The 21,925-nt window shown below is 58.5% G+C and overlaps 17 protein-coding genes across 17 annotated transcripts; 10 read left to right on the forward strand and 7 right to left on the reverse strand.

Annotated features, from left to right (window-relative positions):
• Positions 1-335: 335 nt before the first annotated feature.
• Positions 336-678, forward strand: KL911_003220 (uncharacterized protein; the record flags this gene model as incomplete). The annotated part of the gene is made up of 2 exons (XM_043198377.1): positions 336-400; positions 468-678. The coding sequence occupies 2 exons, from the start codon at positions 336-338 to the stop codon at positions 676-678; spliced, it is 276 nt and encodes a 91-aa protein (XP_043054171.1).
• A 68-nt stretch (positions 679-746) lies between these two features.
• On the forward strand, positions 747-1,843 carry KL911_003221 (uncharacterized protein; the record flags this gene model as incomplete). The annotated part of the gene is made up of 2 exons (XM_043198378.1): positions 747-1,285; positions 1,810-1,843. The coding sequence occupies 2 exons, from the start codon at positions 747-749 to the stop codon at positions 1,841-1,843; spliced, it is 573 nt and encodes a 190-aa protein (XP_043054172.1).
• A 297-nt stretch (positions 1,844-2,140) lies between these two features.
• Positions 2,141-3,433, reverse strand: KL911_003222 (uncharacterized protein; the record flags this gene model as incomplete). Its single annotated transcript, XM_043198379.1, has 1 exon — positions 2,141-3,433. The coding sequence occupies one exon, from the start codon at positions 3,431-3,433 to the stop codon at positions 2,141-2,143; it is 1,293 nt and encodes a 430-aa protein (XP_043054173.1).
• Positions 3,434-3,790: 357 nt separating this feature from the next.
• Positions 3,791-4,771, forward strand: KL911_003223 (uncharacterized protein; the record flags this gene model as incomplete). Its single annotated transcript, XM_043198380.1, has 1 exon — positions 3,791-4,771. The coding sequence occupies one exon, from the start codon at positions 3,791-3,793 to the stop codon at positions 4,769-4,771; it is 981 nt and encodes a 326-aa protein (XP_043054174.1).
• Positions 4,772-4,810: 39 nt separating this feature from the next.
• On the forward strand, positions 4,811-5,607 carry KL911_003224 (uncharacterized protein; the record flags this gene model as incomplete). Its single annotated transcript, XM_043198381.1, has 2 exons — positions 4,811-4,849; positions 4,987-5,607. The coding sequence occupies 2 exons, from the start codon at positions 4,811-4,813 to the stop codon at positions 5,605-5,607; spliced, it is 660 nt and encodes a 219-aa protein (XP_043054175.1).
• A 231-nt stretch (positions 5,608-5,838) lies between these two features.
• KL911_003225 (uncharacterized protein) lies at positions 5,839-6,726 on the reverse strand (the record flags this gene model as incomplete). The annotated part of the gene is made up of 1 exon (XM_043198382.1): positions 5,839-6,726. The coding sequence occupies one exon, from the start codon at positions 6,724-6,726 to the stop codon at positions 5,839-5,841; it is 888 nt and encodes a 295-aa protein (XP_043054176.1).
• A 105-nt stretch (positions 6,727-6,831) lies between these two features.
• KL911_003226 (uncharacterized protein) lies at positions 6,832-8,427 on the forward strand (the record flags this gene model as incomplete). The annotated part of the gene is made up of 1 exon (XM_043198383.1): positions 6,832-8,427. The coding sequence occupies one exon, from the start codon at positions 6,832-6,834 to the stop codon at positions 8,425-8,427; it is 1,596 nt and encodes a 531-aa protein (XP_043054177.1).
• Positions 8,428-8,549: 122 nt separating this feature from the next.
• On the forward strand, positions 8,550-10,619 carry KL911_003227 (uncharacterized protein; the record flags this gene model as incomplete). Its single annotated transcript, XM_043198384.1, has 1 exon — positions 8,550-10,619. One exon carries the CDS (start codon positions 8,550-8,552, stop codon positions 10,617-10,619), a length of 2,070 nt encoding a protein of 689 aa, XP_043054178.1.
• An 18-nt stretch (positions 10,620-10,637) lies between these two features.
• On the reverse strand, positions 10,638-11,321 carry KL911_003228 (uncharacterized protein; the record flags this gene model as incomplete). Its single annotated transcript, XM_043198385.1, has 1 exon — positions 10,638-11,321. One exon carries the CDS (start codon positions 11,319-11,321, stop codon positions 10,638-10,640), a length of 684 nt encoding a protein of 227 aa, XP_043054179.1.
• A 94-nt stretch (positions 11,322-11,415) lies between these two features.
• Positions 11,416-12,362, reverse strand: KL911_003229 (uncharacterized protein; the record flags this gene model as incomplete). Its single annotated transcript, XM_043198386.1, has 2 exons — positions 11,416-12,224; positions 12,305-12,362. The coding sequence occupies 2 exons, from the start codon at positions 12,360-12,362 to the stop codon at positions 11,416-11,418; spliced, it is 867 nt and encodes a 288-aa protein (XP_043054180.1).
• Positions 12,363-12,407: 45 nt separating this feature from the next.
• Positions 12,408-13,817, forward strand: KL911_003230 (uncharacterized protein; the record flags this gene model as incomplete). The annotated part of the gene is made up of 2 exons (XM_043198388.1): positions 12,408-12,635; positions 12,711-13,817. The coding sequence occupies 2 exons, from the start codon at positions 12,408-12,410 to the stop codon at positions 13,815-13,817; spliced, it is 1,335 nt and encodes a 444-aa protein (XP_043054181.1).
• Positions 13,818-13,879: 62 nt separating this feature from the next.
• Positions 13,880-15,009, reverse strand: KL911_003231 (uncharacterized protein; the record flags this gene model as incomplete). The annotated part of the gene is made up of 2 exons (XM_043198389.1): positions 13,880-14,875; positions 14,974-15,009. 2 exons carry the CDS (start codon positions 15,007-15,009, stop codon positions 13,880-13,882), a joined length of 1,032 nt encoding a protein of 343 aa, XP_043054182.1.
• A 179-nt stretch (positions 15,010-15,188) lies between these two features.
• On the reverse strand, positions 15,189-16,532 carry KL911_003232 (uncharacterized protein; the record flags this gene model as incomplete). Its single annotated transcript, XM_043198390.1, has 2 exons — positions 15,189-15,804; positions 15,985-16,532. 2 exons carry the CDS (start codon positions 16,530-16,532, stop codon positions 15,189-15,191), a joined length of 1,164 nt encoding a protein of 387 aa, XP_043054183.1.
• A 77-nt stretch (positions 16,533-16,609) lies between these two features.
• KL911_003233 (uncharacterized protein) lies at positions 16,610-19,584 on the forward strand (the record flags this gene model as incomplete). Its single annotated transcript, XM_043198391.1, has 2 exons — positions 16,610-16,723; positions 16,786-19,584. 2 exons carry the CDS (start codon positions 16,610-16,612, stop codon positions 19,582-19,584), a joined length of 2,913 nt encoding a protein of 970 aa, XP_043054184.1.
• Positions 19,585-19,743: 159 nt separating this feature from the next.
• KL911_003234 (uncharacterized protein) lies at positions 19,744-20,703 on the forward strand (the record flags this gene model as incomplete). Its single annotated transcript, XM_043198392.1, has 1 exon — positions 19,744-20,703. One exon carries the CDS (start codon positions 19,744-19,746, stop codon positions 20,701-20,703), a length of 960 nt encoding a protein of 319 aa, XP_043054185.1.
• Positions 20,704-20,728: 25 nt separating this feature from the next.
• Positions 20,729-21,219, reverse strand: KL911_003235 (uncharacterized protein; the record flags this gene model as incomplete). The annotated part of the gene is made up of 2 exons (XM_043198393.1): positions 20,729-21,040; positions 21,100-21,219. The coding sequence occupies 2 exons, from the start codon at positions 21,217-21,219 to the stop codon at positions 20,729-20,731; spliced, it is 432 nt and encodes a 143-aa protein (XP_043054186.1).
• Positions 21,220-21,271: 52 nt separating this feature from the next.
• On the forward strand, positions 21,272-21,904 carry KL911_003236 (uncharacterized protein; the record flags this gene model as incomplete). Its single annotated transcript, XM_043198394.1, has 1 exon — positions 21,272-21,904. The coding sequence occupies one exon, from the start codon at positions 21,272-21,274 to the stop codon at positions 21,902-21,904; it is 633 nt and encodes a 210-aa protein (XP_043054187.1).
• Positions 21,905-21,925: the final 21 nt, after the last annotated feature.

Here is a 21,925-nt window from a genome sequence, read left to right on the forward strand (position 1 = left end):
TATTCTAGAGGAAAAAGATGGGGGGGTGATTAGATTTTCTCAGATATGAGGCGGTGACATATCTTGTCTATCTGGTGCATCCGCCGTCTTTAGCCAACTACGACCTGAAGCAGGACAGGCCAACATCAAATCGAACCATCATGGCAGCGACCGGACATTCAGATGGAGTGCGATGTTAATCCAGAAAGTTGGCTCTTTTCTGGCTGATGGCCGCTTGTATGATCTCGCGGTGTTCCTGTGAGCGCAGAAAGAAGCAACACGTGCGACAAGCAGTCTAAACGGGTGCGCTCGTTTTGAGACAAATTCAGGTTTGTCATAAAAAGCATACCTAGAGTATGAGATCAGCTACTGTGAAGACCCTACGTGGCATCCGATACAGAAATCCTGATCAACGCAGGCAGTGAGCCTAGAACGACGCCTGTCCACACCCTCCCGCGACTCTGATCGGCACGCGGCATAAAGCCCAGCCTGTCCTGGATGCTGGAGTCAGCCTTGTACTCGTATTTTGGCTACGCCAGATACGACACCGCTTTTCCTAACGTCTGGGCCCTTCGTCGGCGTCGTCATGACTCCAGGTTCCCTGATCTACCTGCTAGACCCTCGATTCAAAACACTGTTGGCGTTGTAGCAGGCCAGCATTTACGTAACGGCGCACTTCCTCATCTTTTTGAGATTTGATATTAACTAGCTCCAAATTATTTTATCCGTTTGCCGGTTTATCCAGCAGGAGCATTTTATCCTACTACATGTCGAAGATCTTCTTTCACAAATTCCCCGTCACAAGCCAGGTGTTCTACAAATCCAAATTCACCTTTGCGTTGGTCAACCTCAAACCGATTGTCCCCGGACACGTGCTGGTCGTTCCTTTGAGAGTGGTTCCGCGGCTCAAAGATCTCTCGCCCGAGGAAAGCGTCGACTATATCATGACTGTGCAGCTGATTCATAGCTTTATCGAGAAGGTGTACAAGGCCGACTCTCTGAATCTGGCCATGCAGGACGGCGTTGCCGCTGGACAGTCCGTGCCCCATGTGCACACCCACATAATTCCACGGTATCTGAACGACGGTTATGGAGACGGAATCTACGAACTGTTGGAGTCGCACGAACAGGATCTCCACAGCTTTTTCCAGATGGCAGTGAAGAAAATGCAGGTTGCAAGGGACGAGGACCGCAAACCAAGATCTATGGAGGTGATGGAAAAGGAAGCCGAGTGGCTGAGAGCGGAACTAAGTGAGTTTATCAAGTCCCGCGAGGCTCTCCAGTCGGATGAAGCAAAAGATGTCGGGTTGGGAGATTCCTGACGAGTCCTGGTATGAAGTGTTCAGGCTATCTTGCACGGGGGATAGACGAAGGGTGAGTGCCGTCGACATGGCACATGTTTTGACTATTTCCTCAATCGCCGTTTTGCAGTGCTGCAGACATTCCAGGATGGTATTTGGGACGTCAGATAGAAGTTGGTTCACTGATTCGGCGCCTTAGCATTGTGCAGTCTCGACAGAACGTTGCTCTCGAGTCATTGCAATAGATTATTTAGGCTCGTGCATCTTAGACTTTATATGGTGACGCTGTGAATTAGTTAGCTGCTCATGTAGAGGGCTTGCAAAAGGGTCCAAGACTTGCCAAATGGCCTTAGTCATCCTGCTCTCTCTGGGTGTAAGGACCGCGTTTCTAAATCTTAGCCTTTTTAATTTCGCCGAGACACTTACCCCCTCGGTGTCTTTCTACTATGATCACACTCTACCCTTCTGTTAAGGACACAGAGCTCACATCACCGTCCCGGCTGCCTGCATGGGGCCGTTTCCAGGACAGAGGCCTATTACAGTCACGTGACCAGGAAGCTTAATGGCTACGAGCTAGTCGGTGAATTTCCAGATACCATGGCTACACTCGGAGCTACCGCGCTAGTGCGGCAGTTTGCATGATACAGCAGGCGATTCCTTCATATACAGAAACGCGAAAGAGTCCTCTGCCAGAAGGAAATAGCTTGTAGCCAAAGGCATCAAGAAGTACAGCAAATGAGCCACTTGAAAGACACCTTTGCAGCAGACTCCAGGTCCGTTCTCCTTCCTAAGTTGTTTCTCACAGCTGCACAGCTCAGGCGACACTCCAGACCCTTGTGGCTGCCTAGTGCAGAATCCAGCTACTCCCTCAATTCCGGGGTGAGAACCATCAGTCCCAGAATCGACCGGGCCACCTCTCCGGCCATAATGGAGGTAACATCGTTGGTGGAGTCGCCCCACGGAGAAACCTCCGTCACGTCGGCGCCGACCACATACAGGCCGGCCAAACCGTCGATAATCTCCAGTAGCTCTCTGGAAGACCATCCGCCTGGCTCAAGGGATCCGGTGCCAGGGGCGGACGGAGGGTCCAGAACGTCAATGTCAAAGCTGATGTACACCGGCGAGTTGCCCAGTCTCTCCTTAATTTTGTCAATTATGCCCTGGACCCCTATTTTGTCCACGTCTCTGGCCATGATCTTGGCGAACTTCGACTCCGAGCGGTCGCGGCCAGCGTCTCCTCTGTCCTCGTACCATCCTCTCAGCCCGGCGTGGATGTTGTTATCAGCAGTCCACCCTTTTCTGTGGGCCCAGTACAGATACGTGCCGTGGTTGAGCGCAGCATACTCGGTGACGTTCGGGTTCATGTAGTACGGATTGACGGTGTCGAGATGGGCATCGAAATGCAGAACGCTGACTTTGCCGAATTTCTCGTGTGCAGCACGGATGCCCGAATAGCTGATGGTGTGGTCGCCGCCGAGCGTCAGGAACCGGGGGTATTTTCCAGGATTCGCTTTGGTGGTGGAGTGGTTCAGAAGAGCTCTTTCGGACCGGTACAGCTGGTCGAGAGCGACTCTGTTGTCCAACGGCGTCATCGGAACGTTGCCGCAGTCCACGATTTTGGCCCAGTTGTTCCAGACATTGAAGCCTGCTCTGTACGGAGAGTACGCCGGAGCAAACTTTCTCGTGCCCTGTCTGATAGCGTCTGGTCCGAAGCGCGAGCCCGGCTTGTACGAGATTCCCGTGTCGAAGGGAGCTCCAAGAACCGCAATGTCGAGTTCCAGCTCGGCCAGCTTCTCAGGGTCGAAGCAGTGCGTCTCCATCGGAAGGTGTCCGTAGGTCAGGTAACCTGCCTGCGAGATGCCGTTGTATCTGTCGCTTCTGCCCGGATACAGGTCGGACGTGTCGTCTGGATCTCTGTACTTGACCTGCTGGGAGGCAAGGTAGGCCAGGTCTTTGGGAAGCTCGATGTCGTCGGCAAAAACGAGAGCGTTCTCCTGGTCTACCTTATAGTAGTCCTCGAGAAACTTGATTTTGGTGTCCTGGTATTTTTGAGCGAGCGCAGAGGGCACGTCTGGAAAGCCTTGGACGGGGATCTGGTCCAGTCTCACATGCGCCGCGAGCGCCTGGACGCTCAGGAAAAGAGAGAGAAGCATAGCGGAAATTGGGACGGACGACGTTTTTATCGCGGAGAACTGCCCAATTAGGAAGCGCTAAAGAAATTCCGCCCAGGTTCGCTTGAGCTCGGTCGACACGACAGACGACCGGACCTAGGCGTGCAGCGGTAGACAGCACGACGGCAGCCTGGCTCGTCACGTGCCAGGCGGAAATGCGACTCGCGGCTCGTATTTAGATGGGGCCTGTTGCCGAGCGGCTGGCTGTGCCTAAATTTATCAGAGATAAGGTTTTTTAAGTTGTCAGCATCGCTTTTTTCTCCATCATGGCGAGAATCATAGTTATAGGGTACGTACCGCCGTTAGACCTGCTAACCGCCCAGTTGCGGCGTGGTTGGAATGACCACGGCCCTGGAGCTAGCGCAAAGAGGCCACACCGTCCAGATTGTGGCTCGACACCTGCCGGGCGACGTCGACGTCGAGTACACCAGTCCGTTTGCAGGCGCCAATTGGTCGAGCTTTGCGCAGAGCGAGGACCACGAGATGAAGTCGTGGGACAAGATCGGCTATTACCGGTTTATGGACCTGGCAGATAACGTCCCTGGCGCAAGTGTGGTGAGACGCACGGAGCGGGTTCTCAACACCAACCGGGTGCCCTGGTTCAAGGACTTTGTGCAGGATTTCCGGTTTCTTCGCAAAGAGGAGCTGCCCGACGGAGTCGAACACGGCCACGAGTTCACCACCGTGGCAATCACGGTGCCGATCTATTTGCACTATCTATTGCAGAAGTTACTAGGTCTGGGTGTTAAATTGCACAGGGCACATCTACACCACATCAAGGAGGCGGCCGGCTATTTCACCGACGGCCAAGTTGACGTGACTGTGAACTGCTCTGGACTGCTCTCCAGCAAGCTCGGAGGCGTGATGGACAAGGACGTCTTCCCGATCAAGGGCCAGGTGATCCATGCGCGCAACAGCTGCCCGTACATGCTTTCCGTCAAGAACATTCCTGGTGCGAGCAAGGACGAGTCGCTGTACATTTTCCCTAGGAAAGAAGGCGGCACGATCATCGGCGGCTGTTTCCGCGTGAACGACTGGACGCCGGACGTGGACGAAGGGCTCTTCGAGCGGACCGTGGCCCGCGCACGCCGGTACTGTCCGGAACTTTTCGAGCACGGCGACCTGGACGTCGTCAAGGTGTACTGTGGCCTGAGGCCGGGCAGAAAAGGCGGGCCGCGGATTGAGAAGGAGGTGATTCCTGGCGTTGGCCGCGTGGTGCACAACTACGGCGCCGCAGGCGCTGGCTACCAGAACTCGCACGGAATGGCCATGAAGACGGTTATGCTGGTGGAGTCGTTTTTGCGCGAGCACAAGCTCTAGTTGGCGGCCACTCCTTTTGTCCAGCTGTAGCAGCCCAGGATGAGCATCATCGCGAGGAAAGACACCACAAGACTGGCCGTGTAGTAGACCGCGCGGCGGACCTCGTTTTTGAGTGCGACAATCTCGTTGACAAAGGTGCTAAGCGTGCTGTACGTACCGCAGAAACCTGCTCCCAGGGCAACCAGCACGTCGAGCTGTAGCTGGTCGGTAACCAGAGGCGCACCCGTGCTCGTTTGTCCGTGTATCAGAAGGTAGAGTATTGCGAGGAGAATAGATGCTGTGACGTTGGTGACAAAAGTGCCAAGGGGGAACCACGAGCGGGCGTTGAGCTTTGCGAGATGGTAGCGGCCGTAGCAGCCGAAAGGGGCGAAGACGATGCCGAAGGACCACGACTTTTTCCAGAAATAGTGGTTGTGCAAAGTGCAGCAGAGCACGAGGTTGGCGATCCACACAATAACCCCGAGCACCATGGTCAGCAGCTCAAAGTAATGCAGTGGTGTGATGAATTTTCTATGGCTGAGTCCCCATGCGTCGGCAAACCTGGTGAGGAAAGCGGCAAGATCGGAGCCCAAGTGGTAGCCGATCATGGAGACTCCCATCTGAGTAAAAGCGACAGAGAAAAACTCCATAACTCCGTAGCCGTGGTTGGGCAGCTTATTGTGTACGTTGAGAATATCCAGTGTTTTGGCGAGCATTTCCATGACCAGGGACGAGAAGCTGGAGAAACTGCCGACGAAGCCGGTGGTGAGGGCTGTGTAGATCACGAGCGATTTTTTGGTTTGTGTCTTCTCGTCCGGCAGCAGCGTCTGCCAGCCCTTGTCGTACTGGTTAATTAGAGCGATGAGCAGGCAGGCGGTGAAATTCGACCAGATGCACGAGCCTGATAGCTTGTAGTTCGGGTTGATGTAGGAGTTTGAGTAGAATGTAAGCTTGGTCATGCCCTCCCGGGCCATGAAGCCGAGAATCGACCAGAAGGCCAGCTCGAGATGGACATTGAGCCAAGACATGGAAATAAAAAATTGCATATAATTATGGTTGCACAGCCGTGTAACTACGAAATTATAACTCTACGCGCCGGCACAGTGGCCGCCGTCGATTCTGAGGTCAGAGCCTGTCATGAACCGCGACCCGTCGCCGAGCAGGAACACCGCAGCCGTCTTGAAGTCGTCGGGTGCGCCCAGACGGTTGAGCATTGCGCCGCGCATCCACGTCTCGTAGAGCTCGGGTTCCACGTCCAGCAGCTCCTGCGTCATGGCAGTTATGATATAACCCGGTGAAATGGTGTTGATGCGGATGCCGTACTGGCCCCACTCCTGGCACAGCGACCGTGCAAGTTGCAGAACGGCCGCCTTGGACGTGTTGTACGCCGTGTTTTCGAGCCCGCGGTTCGCGATAATGCCCGACATCGACCCAATCAGCACAATCGAGCCCGGCGTCCCTTCTGCCACCAGGATCTTGGCCGTGTGCTTGGCCATGATGAACGAGCCCACAAAGTTGATGTCGACGATTTTCCGGTACAGCTCGACGGGGTAGTCGATGGCTGGCAGCTTCTGGTTGATACCGGCGCAGTTCACCAGCCCGTGGACCGGTCTGCCAGCCTCAGCGGCCTCCTGAGCGAGCCGTGGCAGAAGCAACTCGACGGCCGGCTCGCTGGTGACGTCGAGCGTGTTGAACGAGAGGGACCCGCCGTTTTCCTTGGCGAGCGTCTGTGCGGCGGCCCACTCTTCGGTGAGCGGCTCTGGCAGCAGATCTAGTGCCACTGCGCTGCCGCCTGCCTCGAGAATGGCCGTGATAAGGCTCAGGCCGAGGCCGCGGGCGCCGCCGGTGACGAAGTAGGTCCTGTTTTTCAGGTCCAGGCCGGCTTTAACGGAGGACGGCGAGGCAGGAGCAGGGTCGGTGATGGTGGCGAGAGGGTTGTAGGACTTGTACGTCATGGTGCTGCACCCAGAGGGCATGCTACTGCTGTATTTATAAGGCCCAGATCACAATAGCGGTATTCGATGGGAGCCGCATTGTGGGGGCGCCTATTATTTCCAAATTAGACAATACCAGTGAATCTAATGCATGCACCCCGCAATACGCGCAGCCTTGGTATATATGGACAGCTGGGAGCCCTGTTGCTCCCAAGAATGTATTTGGGATTGAAAGGCCGCAACTTGCAGTGGGGAGTCACCTTTGCCTCTGGCGCAGGGTTCCTGCTCTTTGGATTTGATCAGGGTGTGATGTCGGGGCTGCTGACGGGCGCTGCGTTCACGCATCAGTTCCCGTCGATCGACACGACGGCCACAGGCCACGGCAGCTCATCGTTGCAGGGCACCGTCGTGGCCATCTACGAGATAGGGTGCTTCTTTGGCGCACTGTTCAGCTTTGCGTTCGGCGAGCGCCTCGGCAGACGCTGGAGCATCATGATCGGGTGCATAACTCTGTCTATCGGGGCAGCGATCCAGACCTCCTCGTACAGCCTTGCGCAGCTGATTGTGGGACGGATAGTGGCCGGCCTGGGCAACGGCATGAACACGGCGACGATTCCTGTGTGGCACTCGGAGATCTGTAAAGCCCACAACAGGGGCCGTGAGCTGTCGATAGAGCTGGCGATCAACATTTTCGGAGTTATGACGTCTTACTGGGTCGACTATGGCATGAGTTATGTCGATAGCGAGGCCCAGTTCCGGTTCCCGATTTCGCTGCAGATCCTGTTTGCGCTGTGCACGCTAGTCGGCGTGATGTTCCTGCCGGAGTCGCCGCGGTGGCTCATTGCACACGAGCGCCACGCAGAGGCCAAGCAGGTTATTTATCTGACGATGCACAACGCCGAGCAGATAACCGCCGACGACCCAAGCGTGGCGCACGAGATCGAGCTGATCAAGGAGGCGCTCGCCGAGGAGCGCCGCTCTGAGCGTGTCGGCTTTGCGGCCGTCTTCACCAACGGTCCGCAGCGCTTTTTCTGGCGTACCTTTTTGGGCATGTTTTCGCAGTTCATGCAGCAGCTCTCGGGAATCAACCTCATTACCTACTACGCCACGAGCATCTTCGAGGAGTCCGTCGGCATGGGCCACAACCTGGCGCTGCTGATGTCAGGGTTCAATGGAATTGCGTACTTTTTCTCGTCGCTGCTCCCAATTTGGTTGCTCGACAGAATCGGTCGCCGCAAGCTGATGCTGTTTGCCGTGATCGGACAGGGCTCGTGCATGGCGATTCTGGCCGGCACGGTCTCGAACGGCAACACCGCGTCCGGAATAGTGGCCACCGTGATGCTGTTTTTGTTCAACTTCTTTTTCGCCGTGGGTCTGCTTGCCATTCCGTGGCTGCTCCCAGCAGAGTACGCGCCTCTCGCGATCCGTACGAAGGCGGCGGCGCTGGGCTCCGCCAGCAACTGGATATTCACGTTTTTGGTCGTCGAAATCACGCCGTCGAGCGTTTCCAACATCGGCTACAAAACGTACGTTTACTTCTGCGTGTTCAATTTCTGCTTTGTGCCAATGATTTACTTCTTCTACCCGGAAACGAAAAACCTCCCGCTCGAGAAAATCGACCGCATGTTTGTAGGGGAGAAGGTGCACCTGTTCTGGGACGACGCGCTCGAAGACGACTTTGCGCTTGTTGCAGACCAGACCCCCGAGAAAACGGAGGTCCAGATGGTGGAGGCCAGTGTGTAAGTTTCAGCTTAGCAATATCAGCCGCAGCTTTTCTATGTCCCCGCGTAGCTTTCCATATCGGGAAATTTCGCGCGCAGCAAGGGCCCCAGATAAATAGCACCGATCTGGCCTGCTGGAACGCAATGACGATCGACAACTCTCAGACGCACCAGCTCGTGCTCAGCACTTTCCGCTGCCTCGTCGCAGACCTCGTCCAGCAGTACGGCGGCGGCCATCCCGGCGGCGCCATGGGCATGGCCGCCATGGGCGTGGCCTTGTGGAAATACGCCATGAACTACTCTCCAAGCAACCCAGATTTCTTCAACAGAGACCGTTTCGTGCTCTCCAACGGGCACACATGTCTGTTCCAGTACGTCTTTCTGCACCTGGCGGGCTACAGACACATGACCATGGAACAGCTGAAAACGTACCACTCGGACCGTCCAGACTCGTACTGTCCGGGTCATCCGGAGATTGAACACCCCGGCATTGAGGTCACGACGGGCCCGCTCGGCCAGGGCGTCGCGAACGCGGTCGGGCTCGCCATTGCGTCCAAAAACCTCGCCGCCTTGTACAACAGGCCGGGCTACGACGTGGTGGACAACTCGATTTTCTGCATCGTCGGCGACGCGTGCCTGCAGGAAGGCGTCGGGCTCGAGGCCATCTCGCTCGCGGGCCACCTTGGTCTCGGCAACCTGATCGTGCTCTACGATAACAACCAGGTCACGTGCGACGGCAGCGCCGACGTGGCCAACACCGAGGACGTGGCGGCCAAATTTCGGGCGTGCCAGTGGGCCGTGCTCGACGTGGCCAACGGCTCCGAGAACGTCGAGGCCATTGTGGGCGCCATCGACCGCGCGAGGCAGATATCCGACCGGCCCGTGCTGATCAACGTCCACACCGTCATCGGCTACGGCGCGCTCAACCAGGGCCAGGCGTCCGCGCACGGTGCAGCGCTCGGCGAGGACAACGTGAGGCAGCTCAAGCTGAGGAACGGTCTGGACCCAGATCTGCGCTTCCACGTGCCACAGGCGGTGTACGAGTTCTTCAGCGACTGCGTCCCGCGCGGCCAGCAGAGCGAGCGGCTGTGGGAGGAAAAGGTGGCCAAGTACACGGCGCAGTACCCTGAGCTGGGGGCCGAGTTTGCGCGCCGCGTCGCGGGCAAGCTGCCCTCCGACTGGAAGAAGCACATCCCAGCAGAGTTCCCTTCCGGCCCGACGCCAACCAGAAAGAGCAGCGGTCTCGTTTTCGCGCCGCTCGCCAAGGCCGTCGACTCGATCATCGCCGGCAGCGCCGATCTGACGCCGTCTGTGCATGTGACCTGGCCTGGCGCACGCGACTTCCAGAACCCGCTGCTGCAGACCAAGTGCGGTCTGGGCGGCGACTACTCGGGCCGCTACATCCACTACGGCATCCGCGAGCACGCAATGGCAGCCATTGCCAACGGACTCGCCGCCTACAACAGAGGCACGTTCGTCCCGGTCACGTCCACCTTCCTGATGTTCTATCTGTATGCTGCTCCCGCCGTGCGGATGGGTGCTCTGCAGGAGCTGCAGACGATCCACGTCGCCACGCACGACTCGATCGGCACGGGCGAGGACGGGCCAACTCACCAGCCGATCGCGCTGCCGGCGTTTTACCGGGCGCTGCCTAACTCGCTGTTTTTGCGGCCGGCAGACTCTGAGGAGACTGCTGGCGCGTGGGAAGCTGCCGTGGAGTTCGGGCACGGACCGAGCCTCATCTCGCTGTCGCGCCAGGCGCTGCCGCAGCTGGTTGGCACAGCGCGCGACAAGGTCGCTTTGGGGGCCTACGTCGTGAAGCCGGAAGCCGACCCGCAGCTGCAGCTGCTGGCCACCGGTTCCGACCTGCAACTGGCGCTGAAGGCCGCCGAGAAGCTGGCTGGACGCGGCATCCGGACCAGGGTGGTCAGTTTCCCGTGCACACAGCTGTTTGAGCGGCAGAGCACCGAGTACAAGCAGAGCGTGCTGCTGCGCGGCAAGATCCCGTCCGTGGTGGTGGAAAGCTACGCTGTGAACGGCTGGGAGCGGTACGCGACGGCGGGCTACAGCATGCGCACGTTTGGCAAGTCGCTGCCGGGGCACGCCGCGTACGAGTACTTTGGGTTCTCGGCGGGCCCTGTGGCAGACCGGGTCGAGAAGTACTTCCGCTCGGCAACCGCAGAGAAATTATGGTATTTTGAGGATTTGAGCTAAGTAGCTGCAACTAACGCGCTAATAACTCCAGTGTTCCTGTAGGTCGCGGATGCGCCAGCTGGTGGACCAGCCGGTGGTGTTCTCGATGTCGCGCAGCAGCTGGACGATGATGTGCTGCTCCTCCTTGCTGCTCATGAGCTTGCCCGCGACCCAGAGCGGCTGCAACGCGTTGTTGAGGCAGCCGTGGTCCGAGTTGGACAAACTGATGCCGACGACGCACTTAGCGTGCCAGATGAGGCTCTTGCGCATGACGGGGTCGACAGCGAGCGTGGGCAGCGGGCGCACCACGCGCGTCTTGTACTTTATGAGCAAGATCATGGCGGTGTGGAACATCTGCGTGCCCGAGATGGCCGGGGCCACGCAGAACAGGATGCTCGGGAACGGCGTGCCGTCCTTGAACATGCTCACGACAGGGTGCATCTCGGCGGGGCGGTCCTGCCACCAGCGGTCGAGCTCCGTGTACAGCTCGATCCACTCGGCCTCGAACTCGTCCTGCTTGAGGCTGCCCGAGTAAACCAGCCGACACACGCGGGCAAGCAGGAAAACCATGTAGTTGGCGTACATGTCGCGCGACTCGTTGACGTCGAACTTGGAGTCCATGAACAGCGCGCGCGCTTGCTGCACCGTGTGGTTGCGCGGCAGCCAGCTCTCGCACGGGATCAGCGTCGCCGTCTTGTGCGAGATCGCATGCATCACGTCCATGCGGATAAAACACCAGAACACCGCCTGCCGCAGGCCCCCGGAAAACCCGTGCAGATCGGCCACTCTGAACAGCGCGGCGCAGCCCTTCAGATGCTTAGTCCACGTCTCGCTCGGGTCCGACGACATCATCTCGAAACAGCACAGGATCACGCACGACGCCATCACGCTGGTGTCGGGCACCTTCTTCACCTTGGGAACCAGGTACGTGAGCGACCGCTCGTACAGCCGGTACGTGGTTTCCGAGACGGGCCTGTCGTGCTGGAGCTTGTCGCGCTGGCGGCTGGATATCGTCAGGATCGCGCACATCAGCGGGTCGTTTTTGGCCGTCTTCGACAGCAGCGCGGTGAAACAGCTCCTGTGGTCGAACATGTCGAGCCAGGGCCCGATATCGTTGACGTAGCGCGTCAGCAGCAGCAGGTTCTCCTCGGGCGACAGAATATCGTGGTCGCCCGGGCCGTGGCCAAACTCGAGCCCGTCGTGGAACGCGTTGATGCCCTTCGTGAGGTTGAGCAGCTGGTCGTCGAGAGAGAGGTCGTTTTCGAGGATGTTGCCCGATAAGTTCGCCGGCGTGGACGGGCTGGTCGTCATGGCGTTCAGAAACATGTAGTCGCGCAGCGTCTCGCGCAAGTTGGCGTAGTCCGGGCTCACGCTCGCCACCTCGTTGCGCTCGAACGCCCACGGCCGGTCCCGCACGCTCTCGTCCGACGACGGCGTGATGGGCACCGCAACCGGCTTGACCTCGTTCAGCAGCGACTTGAGGTCGTAGAAGCTGCTGCTGGCGGCCGGCTTCGCCACCGGCTTGCTCTCGATCGGCTGGAGGTCCGGCGTGGCGGGGACTTTTGTGGGCCGCTCGTCGCCGGGCACCATCAGATGGAACGTGCTTGCTCGCGAAGGCCACACGCACTCGAAGCGGCGGCGCGCGCAGAACCCGCACACGGGCTTGGCCTCGTCGCATTTCTTGTGTTTGCGGCGGCACGTCAGACAGCCCGTCTTGACGCGGCGCCGTGGCTCCTGCGCGGGAGCAGCGTCTTTGGGGAACATGGGGAGTATGAGTTAAAATAAATAAATATGTACCCCAACTTTTTCATGCACGGGGATAGCCGGGCCTCCACACCCGTACACGAGAAAACAGGGGAAACGGGAGCCGCGCCGACACGGCCACGCCGGCGTGGCAGAGGTCCACGGCTACACAGGCACCGGGTCCATTTTCGGGAAGATGCGCGCGGCCTGGAAGAAGATGCGCGCGGCGGCGGCAGAGGCGATGAGGCTCTTGCACACAGGCCGTTTCTTCGGGTCTCCTCCGGACTGCACGCGGTCGTCCTCGCTCGGCTGGAACGTCTTGTGTCCGCCAAACTCCGTGCGGTACCGCTCGTACGTGCGGTCGTCCAGCCGGTAGATGTCGAACGAGCAGAAGTAGAGGCCGTCGCTCGGGTCGTACATGTATTTTCTGAAGTACGACACGTGGCGCAGGATCTCGTTTTCGCAGCAACGGCGCGTGCTCTCCGGGGCGTGCTTTCCAAACGTCACCAGATAGTCCACGAGGCCCTCGACGAGCAGCTGGATGAAGTAGGAAGGCCCATGCCAGAACCGTTTGTTCCAGTCGTTGTAGTCTCTGTCGAAGAGCGTGCGGCCGCGGTCTGTCGCTGCCTCGGCGAGTTTCTTGGCCTTGTCGATCCACTGCGGGTCCCTGTCGTACTGGTAAAGCATGCAGATGGCCGAGAGCGTGTTGCCCGTGTTGTACGACCATTTTGTTCTGTCGATCACGTCCGAGTCGTACGCCACGCCGTCCATCACGACGTTGTCGGACCTGTCCCAGAGGACCTGCTCGATGAAGTTGACGCACAGCTTGGCAAAGCTGTACAGCCGTTTCTGCTCCTCCGGCGACGAGTACTTAACCATGCGCATGGCGCCCGTGGCGGCCACGCAGTTCGAGATGGTGGCCATGTACTTGCGCGAGATGTGCCACTTGAGCCCCGGCACGTGGAACTTCTGGTGCTCGACCACGCCGGTCATCAGGAAGCGCGCCAGCTCGCGCGACAGGTCCAGATACTCCTGGTTGCCCGTGGCCTCGTACAGAGCAACCATGCCGCGCAGCAGGTGGGCGCAGTCGTCGTAGTTGATGTCGTCGTCGCCCGAGTTCTGCGCGCCGTGGTACATCACCGAGTACGCCCCGTACTTCGGGTTGCGGTAGCACGTCAGCGCAGACACCGTGGGCGCGACGATCGGCAGCGTGAGGTCCTTGTACGCGGCGCAGCACTCGGCCACGGCGTGCAGCACGATGCCCATGGTCCAGCACGTGAACCGGCCCTCGCGCGACTCCTTGCAAGGCACGCGCGTCGAGAAGTTGCCGATGCTCGGGTTCCAGTACGTTTGCCAGAACGTCTTGACGATGTTGTAGCCTTCCAGATTATTGTCAAAAGACATAGCAATAAAAAGATAATACTAAATTATTCTCCTGCATCTCGGCTTTTGTTTACAGCCGGCCAAGAAATATAGTTTTTTATTTTTCAGCTCCCCCGATGGCCGACACAGAGAACCAAGCCGATCTCAAGACCCCCTTAGACGTGTCGGAGACGCCCGTACAGGCCGCGCCCGTCTCCAGCGACATCCCCAACACGTTCACCGGCCGCGGGCTCGCGTCCGTGGTGGGCTGCATGCTCTTCTCGTTCAACACATGGGGCGCCAACTCGGCCTACTCGCTCTACTACCAGGAGTACCTCAACTCCGACGTGTTCCCCGGCACGACCAAGTACGAGTACGGCATTGTGGGCGGGCTCACGTTCGGCGCCGGGCTCACGTTCGGCCCGCTCATCAACTATCTCGTGGGCACGCTCGGCCTCAAGCCCACCATCGCGATCGGGATTGCGTTCCAGCTCGTGTCGATGCTGCTCGCGTCCTTCTGCACCAAGTTCTGGCAGCTGGTGCTCACCCAGGGCGTCTGGCAGGGCCTGGCGCTCGCGCTGATCGCGATCCCCAGCATCGTCGTCATCCCGCAGTGGTTCTCGAGCGGGCCGGGGGGCAAGCGCAACCTCGCGCTGGGCTTCTCTGCAGCGGGCTCCGGGCTCGGCGGCATCCTGTACAACATCGGCATGGAGCCCCTGCTGACCCGGCACGGCTACCAGTGGTCGATGCGCACACAGGCCATAATCTGCGCGTTTCTCAACGTCATCGCCGTTACGCTGATCCAGTCGCGCAACAGACACATCAAGCCCATCTACAAAGTGTACGACAGGGTCGTGTGGTCGAACTTCGGCGTCTGGTGTCTCTTGGCGTGGGTCATGTTCACGCTGTTCGGCTACGTGACGCTCATGTACAACCTGGCCGACTTCACGCGGTCGCTCGGCTACAACGCCAGCAAGGCGTCTGTGGTGGCCACCATGACGTCCGTCGGCATCATCTACGGCCGGCCGACGATGGGCCAGCTGTGCGACTTCCTCGGCCCGGTCAACATGACCATCTGCGCGAGCTGGATCGTGGCGCTGTTTGCGCTGGCCATGTGGATCCCGTGCCGCAATTTCCCGACCGCGCTGATCTTCGCGCTCTTCGAGGGCTCGCTCATGGGCACCATCTGGATCACGCAGCCGTCGATGACCGCGCACATCATCGGGCTGCGCAAGATGGGCATCGCGCTGTCGCTATCGTGGGTGGCCACCGGCGTGTTCGGCTTCCTGAGCCCGATCCTCGGCATCGCGCTGAAGAAAGACGGCCCGCAGCGACCAGAACAGTACCAGGACGCGGCCGTTTTCGTCGGCGTGTGCTACTTCGCCGCAGGCGCCATGCTCGTCATCCTGCGCGGCTGGCTCATCGCCAGACAGCAGGTCACGCCGGGACACACCGACGAGCAGCTCTGGCACGCGCGCGTGCCCATCAGAAGCGCCGTCCGCTGCACCTTCTCTTGCAAGTTCTACAAACTCTAATCTGTCCAGCTATATGTCGTAGCCCTGCTGCGAGGCCATCTGCTGGTGGTGCACGATGTCGGTGCTCTCCCACGGATACGCGATCCAGCAGTCCGGGAACTGCTCGCCCGCCACGTAGTTGCTGCGCATCAGCTCCGCCGGCAGCTGTGCTCTCTTTGGCTTGTCCTTGTTGTGCAGCACAAACACGAAGAACTGCGTGTTCGGGTCCGCCAGACCCTTTGCGCGCGCCTGCTGCGCGGCGTCTTTCTGCAGCTCCCGCAGCGCGTAGTGCAACGTGGTGCGCGTGTCGTCGACCTCGTCGACGATCAGGATCTTCTTGTTGCACAGGTCGACGCCGCTCTCCTGGTAGTTGATCCACTGGATCCGCTTGACCTCCGCGCCCGCCTGCTCCTCCTGCGTCGACACCGTGTTCAGGTCCTCGTACAGCGACAGCACAATGGCGAATATCCGCAGATTCGGCCGGTTCTGCTGCTTGAGAAACGTGCGCAGGATCCGCGCCGGGATGAACCCGCCGCCGCCGATCGCGATCATCAGGTCCAGGTCCAGCGGCTTCAGCGTCTCTGCCGCTCGCTGGCACAGCTGGTGCACGTTGTTGTACGAGATGTACCTTTTATCCATGTAGGAGGGAGAGCAGCTTGAGCATTTATATATTTTTTTTTATTTTTTCCAGTTTCCAAATACATCACCGGACTGGTTCCGGTGATAAGATAAGACCAACAGGTGCGATAAATAAATACGCCGTCTACAGCTTGAACATCCGCACAGGATACTCGTCCGTGTACATGCCGTGCTCGGGCTCCTCCAGAATCTCCATGCTGAGCTTCTTGTTGAGGTTCGGAGCCACTACCGGCTCCCCGCGCGGGCCCAGCAGCTCGCCGTTCAGAACCGCGCTGTCGGCGCTTCGCAGCACCTGCGGCAGGTCCACCTGGCCGCTGGACGCGAGCGCCAGCTGCTTCACGCCCTCCTCGCCCTTTGGCAGCCGGCTCCGCTTGGCGTTGCCGATCTGCAACAGCGCGCCGATCTGCGGCTGCGTGAACACAGACGCCCGCGGATACGCTCTGCGCTTGTCTCTCCTGAAGTAGTCGTTCTGGACGATGTCTCCGGCCGGAACGGTGCGCGGGTCCTTGTAGACCTGCTTGTTTGACGACGGCGACGGGACACGGTAGTACGGGACGTACGGGTTCCCGGACGACCGGTTAGGCACCAGCACCAGCATCGACCGGATCACCTCCCAGATGCCCTTCGACCCGGTGGTGTATTTCTTCCAGACAGGAACGGGACCTCCAGCACTCATGGGGAGAAATATATTTTGGGATGGAGTCTTCTCCACACTAGTTCTCCGGGTAACGAGATTTTTCTTTATCACGAATTATGCCTCTTCTTCGCAGTTCCAGACGGCTGCGGAGCGATTTCGGCGAGCTTCCGGCGGACTACGCGGACGAGTCGCACGACGAGGAGATCCCGCAGGTCGACCTCGACGAGGTGGTCGATCTGGCCAACGAGCTCATGCGCAACGGCGCCGGCGCCGGCATCCGTGTGCGCCCCAGGAACATCGAGCTTGCGCGCGACATCATCCTGGAGCACGAGCGGCGCGCGGCAAACGGCACGCCGCGCCGGCTGGACGACCGTCCGCTGTGGATGAAGGTTGTAGACTCCGTCACGATCACGCTGTTCCCCATCATCTTCATCCGCATCGTCAAGAACCTGCTCAGCGTGTCCTCCTTCTCGATCGACGTGGTGCAGGACACGTTCGACTACATCGAGTACGTGCAGGGCGCAGAGCGTGCGCGCGAGAACAGCTCGCTGCTGATGAAGTTCGGCCAGATCCTGATGGCGGAGTTCCCTGGGCTGAGCAACAACGTGATCATTGTGCTCACGCTGGCGGTGTTCTACGTCTACACGATCGTGTTCTCGATGTTCATGGTGACGTCGTTTGCGTTTCTGATCCTGTGTCTGACGTGGTCGCTGGGGAAAAGGTGGCAGGGCATCGAGAAGCTGGTGATGGGGATAATCGCGGACGGCGAGGGCTGTATATAGAAAAAATAATTCGCTATTTTTTACTCATTGTTTCCATGGACAAAAGACCGTTCGACCAGCTAGACCCGGAGTCCACGCCGACGCCCATGTCCGAGACGCCGTCCAAGCGGGCGACGCCGGACCCGGCGGGCACCACCGTCAGCGGCGGCTCGTCCAAGGTGCCGGCGCACGTTCTGCAGAAGAGACGAGAGGGCCGTTTGAGGGCGATGGAGAAGCTGCAGAACCGGCTCGACGAGCTGGGCATCAAGCGCGTGGACCAGGAGAACGCGCTCAAGTTCAGCTCCATCCCGCTCATCCAGGCCATCAACCAGAAGAACTACTACACCGACTACCTCAAGAAGGACGACCAGGTCATGATGATACGCGAGATGCGGCAGCGGCTGCTGGAGGCGCGGCTCGCGAAGAAACAGGCCGAGCTCGAGCGCAAGCAGGAGTCGCAGAACATGATCAACAAGATCAACACCCACGGCTTCGACTTCGACGACAACGAGGACGACGACGACGACGACGACAACGGCAAGATGGGCTCGAGAATCATAGTTCTGCACCCGGGCTCCGCCAATATCCGGATCGGTCTGTCCAGCGACGTCGACCCGCTCGTCGTCCCCAACATGGTGGCCCACAGACGGCCTGCTCCCAAAGCAAGTGTGGACCCGCAGCGGCGCGAGGACGAGAACGGCGACATGAGCATTGCGGACGAGCACTTTGTCGCTGCGAAGCGCACCGTGACGTCCAATTTCAAGGAGCGGATGAAGTTCTACAAAAGACGCATTCTGCCCAACTCCAACGAGCAGTGCTACAACTACAACAAGCGCGTGCAGCCAGAGACAATTCCCGAGCTCGACGACGTGCACAAGCTGGACTACTTCGAGAAGGTGCGGGAGAATTACGTGACGGGTGCCGACGTGCTGAAGATCAAAGACCTCGAAAACTGGCAGGTCAGAAGCCCGTTCCTCAACGGCAGGTTCAACGACAAGGACGTCGCGTACCGGTCTGAGCAGGACCTGCTCGGCGACGTTAAGCTGATTCTGACCGACGCGCTCAAGCGGTTCAACGTGTTCAACAGAAAGACCCTCAACACGTACAACTGCGTGCTGGTCATCCCCAACCTGTACGACAAGGTGTACTGCGAGAAAATGGTCGGCTTTCTGTTCAACCTCGGGTTCGGCCAGGTCGCCGTGTTCCAGGAGGGCCTGGCCGCGACGTTTGGGTCCGGCGTGAGCTCTGCGTGCGTCGTCGACATCGGCGCCACGTCGACCAAGGTGTGCTGCATCGAGGAAGGCTACATTTTCCCGGACTCGGTGGTGGAACTGTCGTACGGCTCGAACGACATCACGCGCGCGCTGATCAAAAGCCTGATTGGCCAGCAGTTCCCCTACAGAAACATCAACCTGAACGAGCTCCGCGATTGGACGCTGGCGACCCAGCTCAAGGAGAACATTGTTACCTTCAACGACGCCAACGTGGCTGTGCAGATCTTCAAGTTTGTGAACAGGCGGCCGGGCCAGCTGAGCGAGAAGTACGAGTTCAAGTCGTTCGACGACGTGATGGTGACGCCGATGGGGCTGTTCTACCCGGAGCTGTTCCTAGAGGCCGGCGAGGCGCGCGAGGAGAGCACGGTCCTCGGCAAGTGGTCGCCGAATAAAAAGCTGACTGCGGGCCTGATGGGCAGCCAAGTCGCGAAAAGCACGGCGCAGAAGAACGAAACGGAGCGGAAGCTCATCTCCGAGATGGACACCAAAGACCTGATGGACCAGCTGGTGAGCAGTGCGGGAGAGGAAGCGGAAGCCGGCGACGGCGAGACGGACGACAAAGTGACGCAGACCAACGACTTCCGCGTGAACATGACGCCGTTGGACAAGGCGATCATCGAGTCGATCACGTACGCGGCCAGCGGCGACCAGCAGCGGCTCGAGAAGCTCTACCAGAACATCCTCATTGTTGGCGGCGGGTCCAAGATCGAGGGTTTAGACACGATTCTGGTGGACAGACTGCATCTGAACCGTGCGCCGCTGCTCGCCTCCAGTAAACTGGCCGAAATCACGAAGCAGGTGCAACAATGGAAGGACAAAGAGAAAGCGTTGAGCGAGGAGCACGTTCAGGAGATAAACAATAAGGTTGCGTCCGGGGGTGTGACGACGATCGAGATCATTGCGAACGACGAGAACCTGGACCCATCGATGCTCGTGTGGAAGGGCGCGTCTGTGTTTGCGCGGCTGAAGATCGTGGAGGAGATGTGGATCGGCGAGAAGTACTGGGACATTTTTGGCGGCCGCGCGCTGAGCTACACGACGCTGTTTAACTACTAGAAACGCGATTGCAGAATGCCAATTTTTTTCATATTTTTTTTCCGTTCTTTTGGTCTCCACCTCACACCTCGCCGCGCTATCACCCGGTCGGACTGGCGGTGCTCGCAAAACATACGCTCTCATCAAAAACCAGCTCACTGTTTATTTCTCTCACGCAAAATGTTAAGAAGAGCCTTCTCAACCACAAGAGCAGCCAGAAACTATTCGGACACGATCAAGAACCTCAAGATCAACAAGGACACCAAGGTGATCTACCAGGGATTCACGGGAAAACAGGCCACTTTCCACGCTGAACAAGCCCTGGCGTACGGTACCCAGATTGTCGGTGGAACCAACCCGAAGAAAGCCGGCCAGACCCACCTGGGCAAGCCTGTTTTCGCCAGTGTTGCAGAGGCCATGAAGGAGACAGGAGCCACCGCCAGCGCTATCTTTGTTCCTCCTCCGATCGCAGCAAGTGCCATTGAGGAAGCTGTTGCTGCCGAGATCCCGCTCGTGGTGGCCATCACCGAGGGAATCCCGCAGGCAGACATGCTGAGAGTGTCGCAGCTGCTCAGAACCCAGTCCAAGACCAGACTGGTCGGACCTAACTGTCCGGGAATCATTGCTCCAGAGCAGTGCAAGATCGGAATTATGCCCCAGAACATCCACAAGAAGGGCAGAATCGGCATTGTGTCGAGGTCCGGAACCCTCACGTACGAGGCCGTCAACCAGACCACCAAGGTCGGTCTGGGCCAGTCGCTGGTCATCGGAATGGGAGGAGACCCATGTCCGGGTACCAACTTCATCGACGCCCTGAAGCTCTTCATCGAAGACCCAGAAACCGAGGGTATCATTCTGATCGGCGAAATCGGCGGAGAGGCCGAGGAAGAGGCTGCCGAGTACCTCAAGCAGTACAACCTCACCAGAGACGTTCCTAAGCCGATTGTCTCCTTCATTGCCGGCGTCACTGCTCCTCCGGGAAGAAGAATGGGCCACGCCGGTGCTCTGATCTCGGGCGGCAAGGGCACTGCCAAGTCCAAGATCGAGGCTCTGACTGCTGCCGAGGCCGTGGTTGTGCCTTCTCCAGGCAGACTCGGCAAGGCTCTTTACGACCAGTTCGTCGAGAAGAAGTTGCTCTAGATAGTAAATAGCTGATATAATTGATTCAAGCTCTCCTCACACCTTGCTCAGCCGTTCTTTCAGGCTCAGCAGCTCGTTGTTCAGAACAGCCACACGCTCCAGCTTCTCGCTGTTCATCTCCTGCTCCAGCTCCTTGTACAGCTGGAAATACTCTCTGTACGTCCGCTGGAACCGGCGAATATCGTTTGCCACGTCCGGCCGTCTTTTCTGCGGGCTTGTAGGTCTGCCCTGTTCGCCCCGCCAATTGCGCACAATCAGCCGCTTCCTGATCCGTCCCAGATGCGCGGCCGTGTTGTCTCTTCGCACGCCGTACACCTCCGTCGCGTACTCGGGCAGGCTCGAGAGCTCAAGCCGCCGGGCCCCTGCCATGATCTCTGTGATCTGGCCCTTGCGTACCACGACCTTGAGCCCGTCGCACGCGCTTGCCAGCCCTGCCGCCTGCTGGTCGCTCAGCCGCAGCACGGCGCAGTGTCCGCCCCTTTTCTCGCCCGCCAAACGGTATGTGTGCGGAGCCATTGAATGGCAAACAAGATATTAATTTTAGAAAATAAATTACTATTTATTTATCATGGATCCCTTTTATGACGTCTACAACGACGGCCTTGCCCAATTGGAGCGGCTGAAGTCCACGTCGCCGAACTCGCTGGACTTCAACAACATCAAAACAGAGCTTGTAGAAACCATCGGAGACCTCACAAACGCCCTCGAGGTGATACAGCAGTCCAAGAACCGGGCCAAAACAGGCAACGGGAACGACGCTTTCGCCCACATAGACGCCGCAGAATTGCACTCGCGCGAGGCCAAACTGCAGGACCTTAAGTCGCAGTTCAGCGACGTGCTCAAATCCGTCAATCTGCCCGGCCATTACTCAGACAACCCGTTCGAAGACCCGCCTCCCATCGATCAACAGTATACCCAGCAGCTTTTGCAAGAGCAGGACGACATAATCTCGAACGAACTCACAAAGTCCATCCAGAACCTGCATCAGCAGGCACTCACGATTGGAAACGAGCTCGACTACCACCAGGAACTGCTGCAGGACGTGGAACAGGATATTGACCGACTCAACTTCAAGATGGTGAACCACGGCATCAAAAGAATCAACAGGTTCCTCGAAACAAACGAACGAGGCGGCAACTGCTGCATCGCCGTGCTTGTCGCTGTGCTAGTAATAATTCTAGTGCTACTGATTGTGTTATAGAAATCGACGGTATTTTAGAAT

This window comes from Ogataea haglerorum (genome assembly GCF_019207285.1).
Source record: "Ogataea haglerorum isolate 81-453-3 chromosome Unknown 81-453-3_NODE_8_length_489951_cov_95.815404, whole genome shotgun sequence".
Taxonomy (NCBI): domain Eukaryota; kingdom Fungi; phylum Ascomycota; class Pichiomycetes; order Pichiales; family Pichiaceae; genus Ogataea; species Ogataea haglerorum.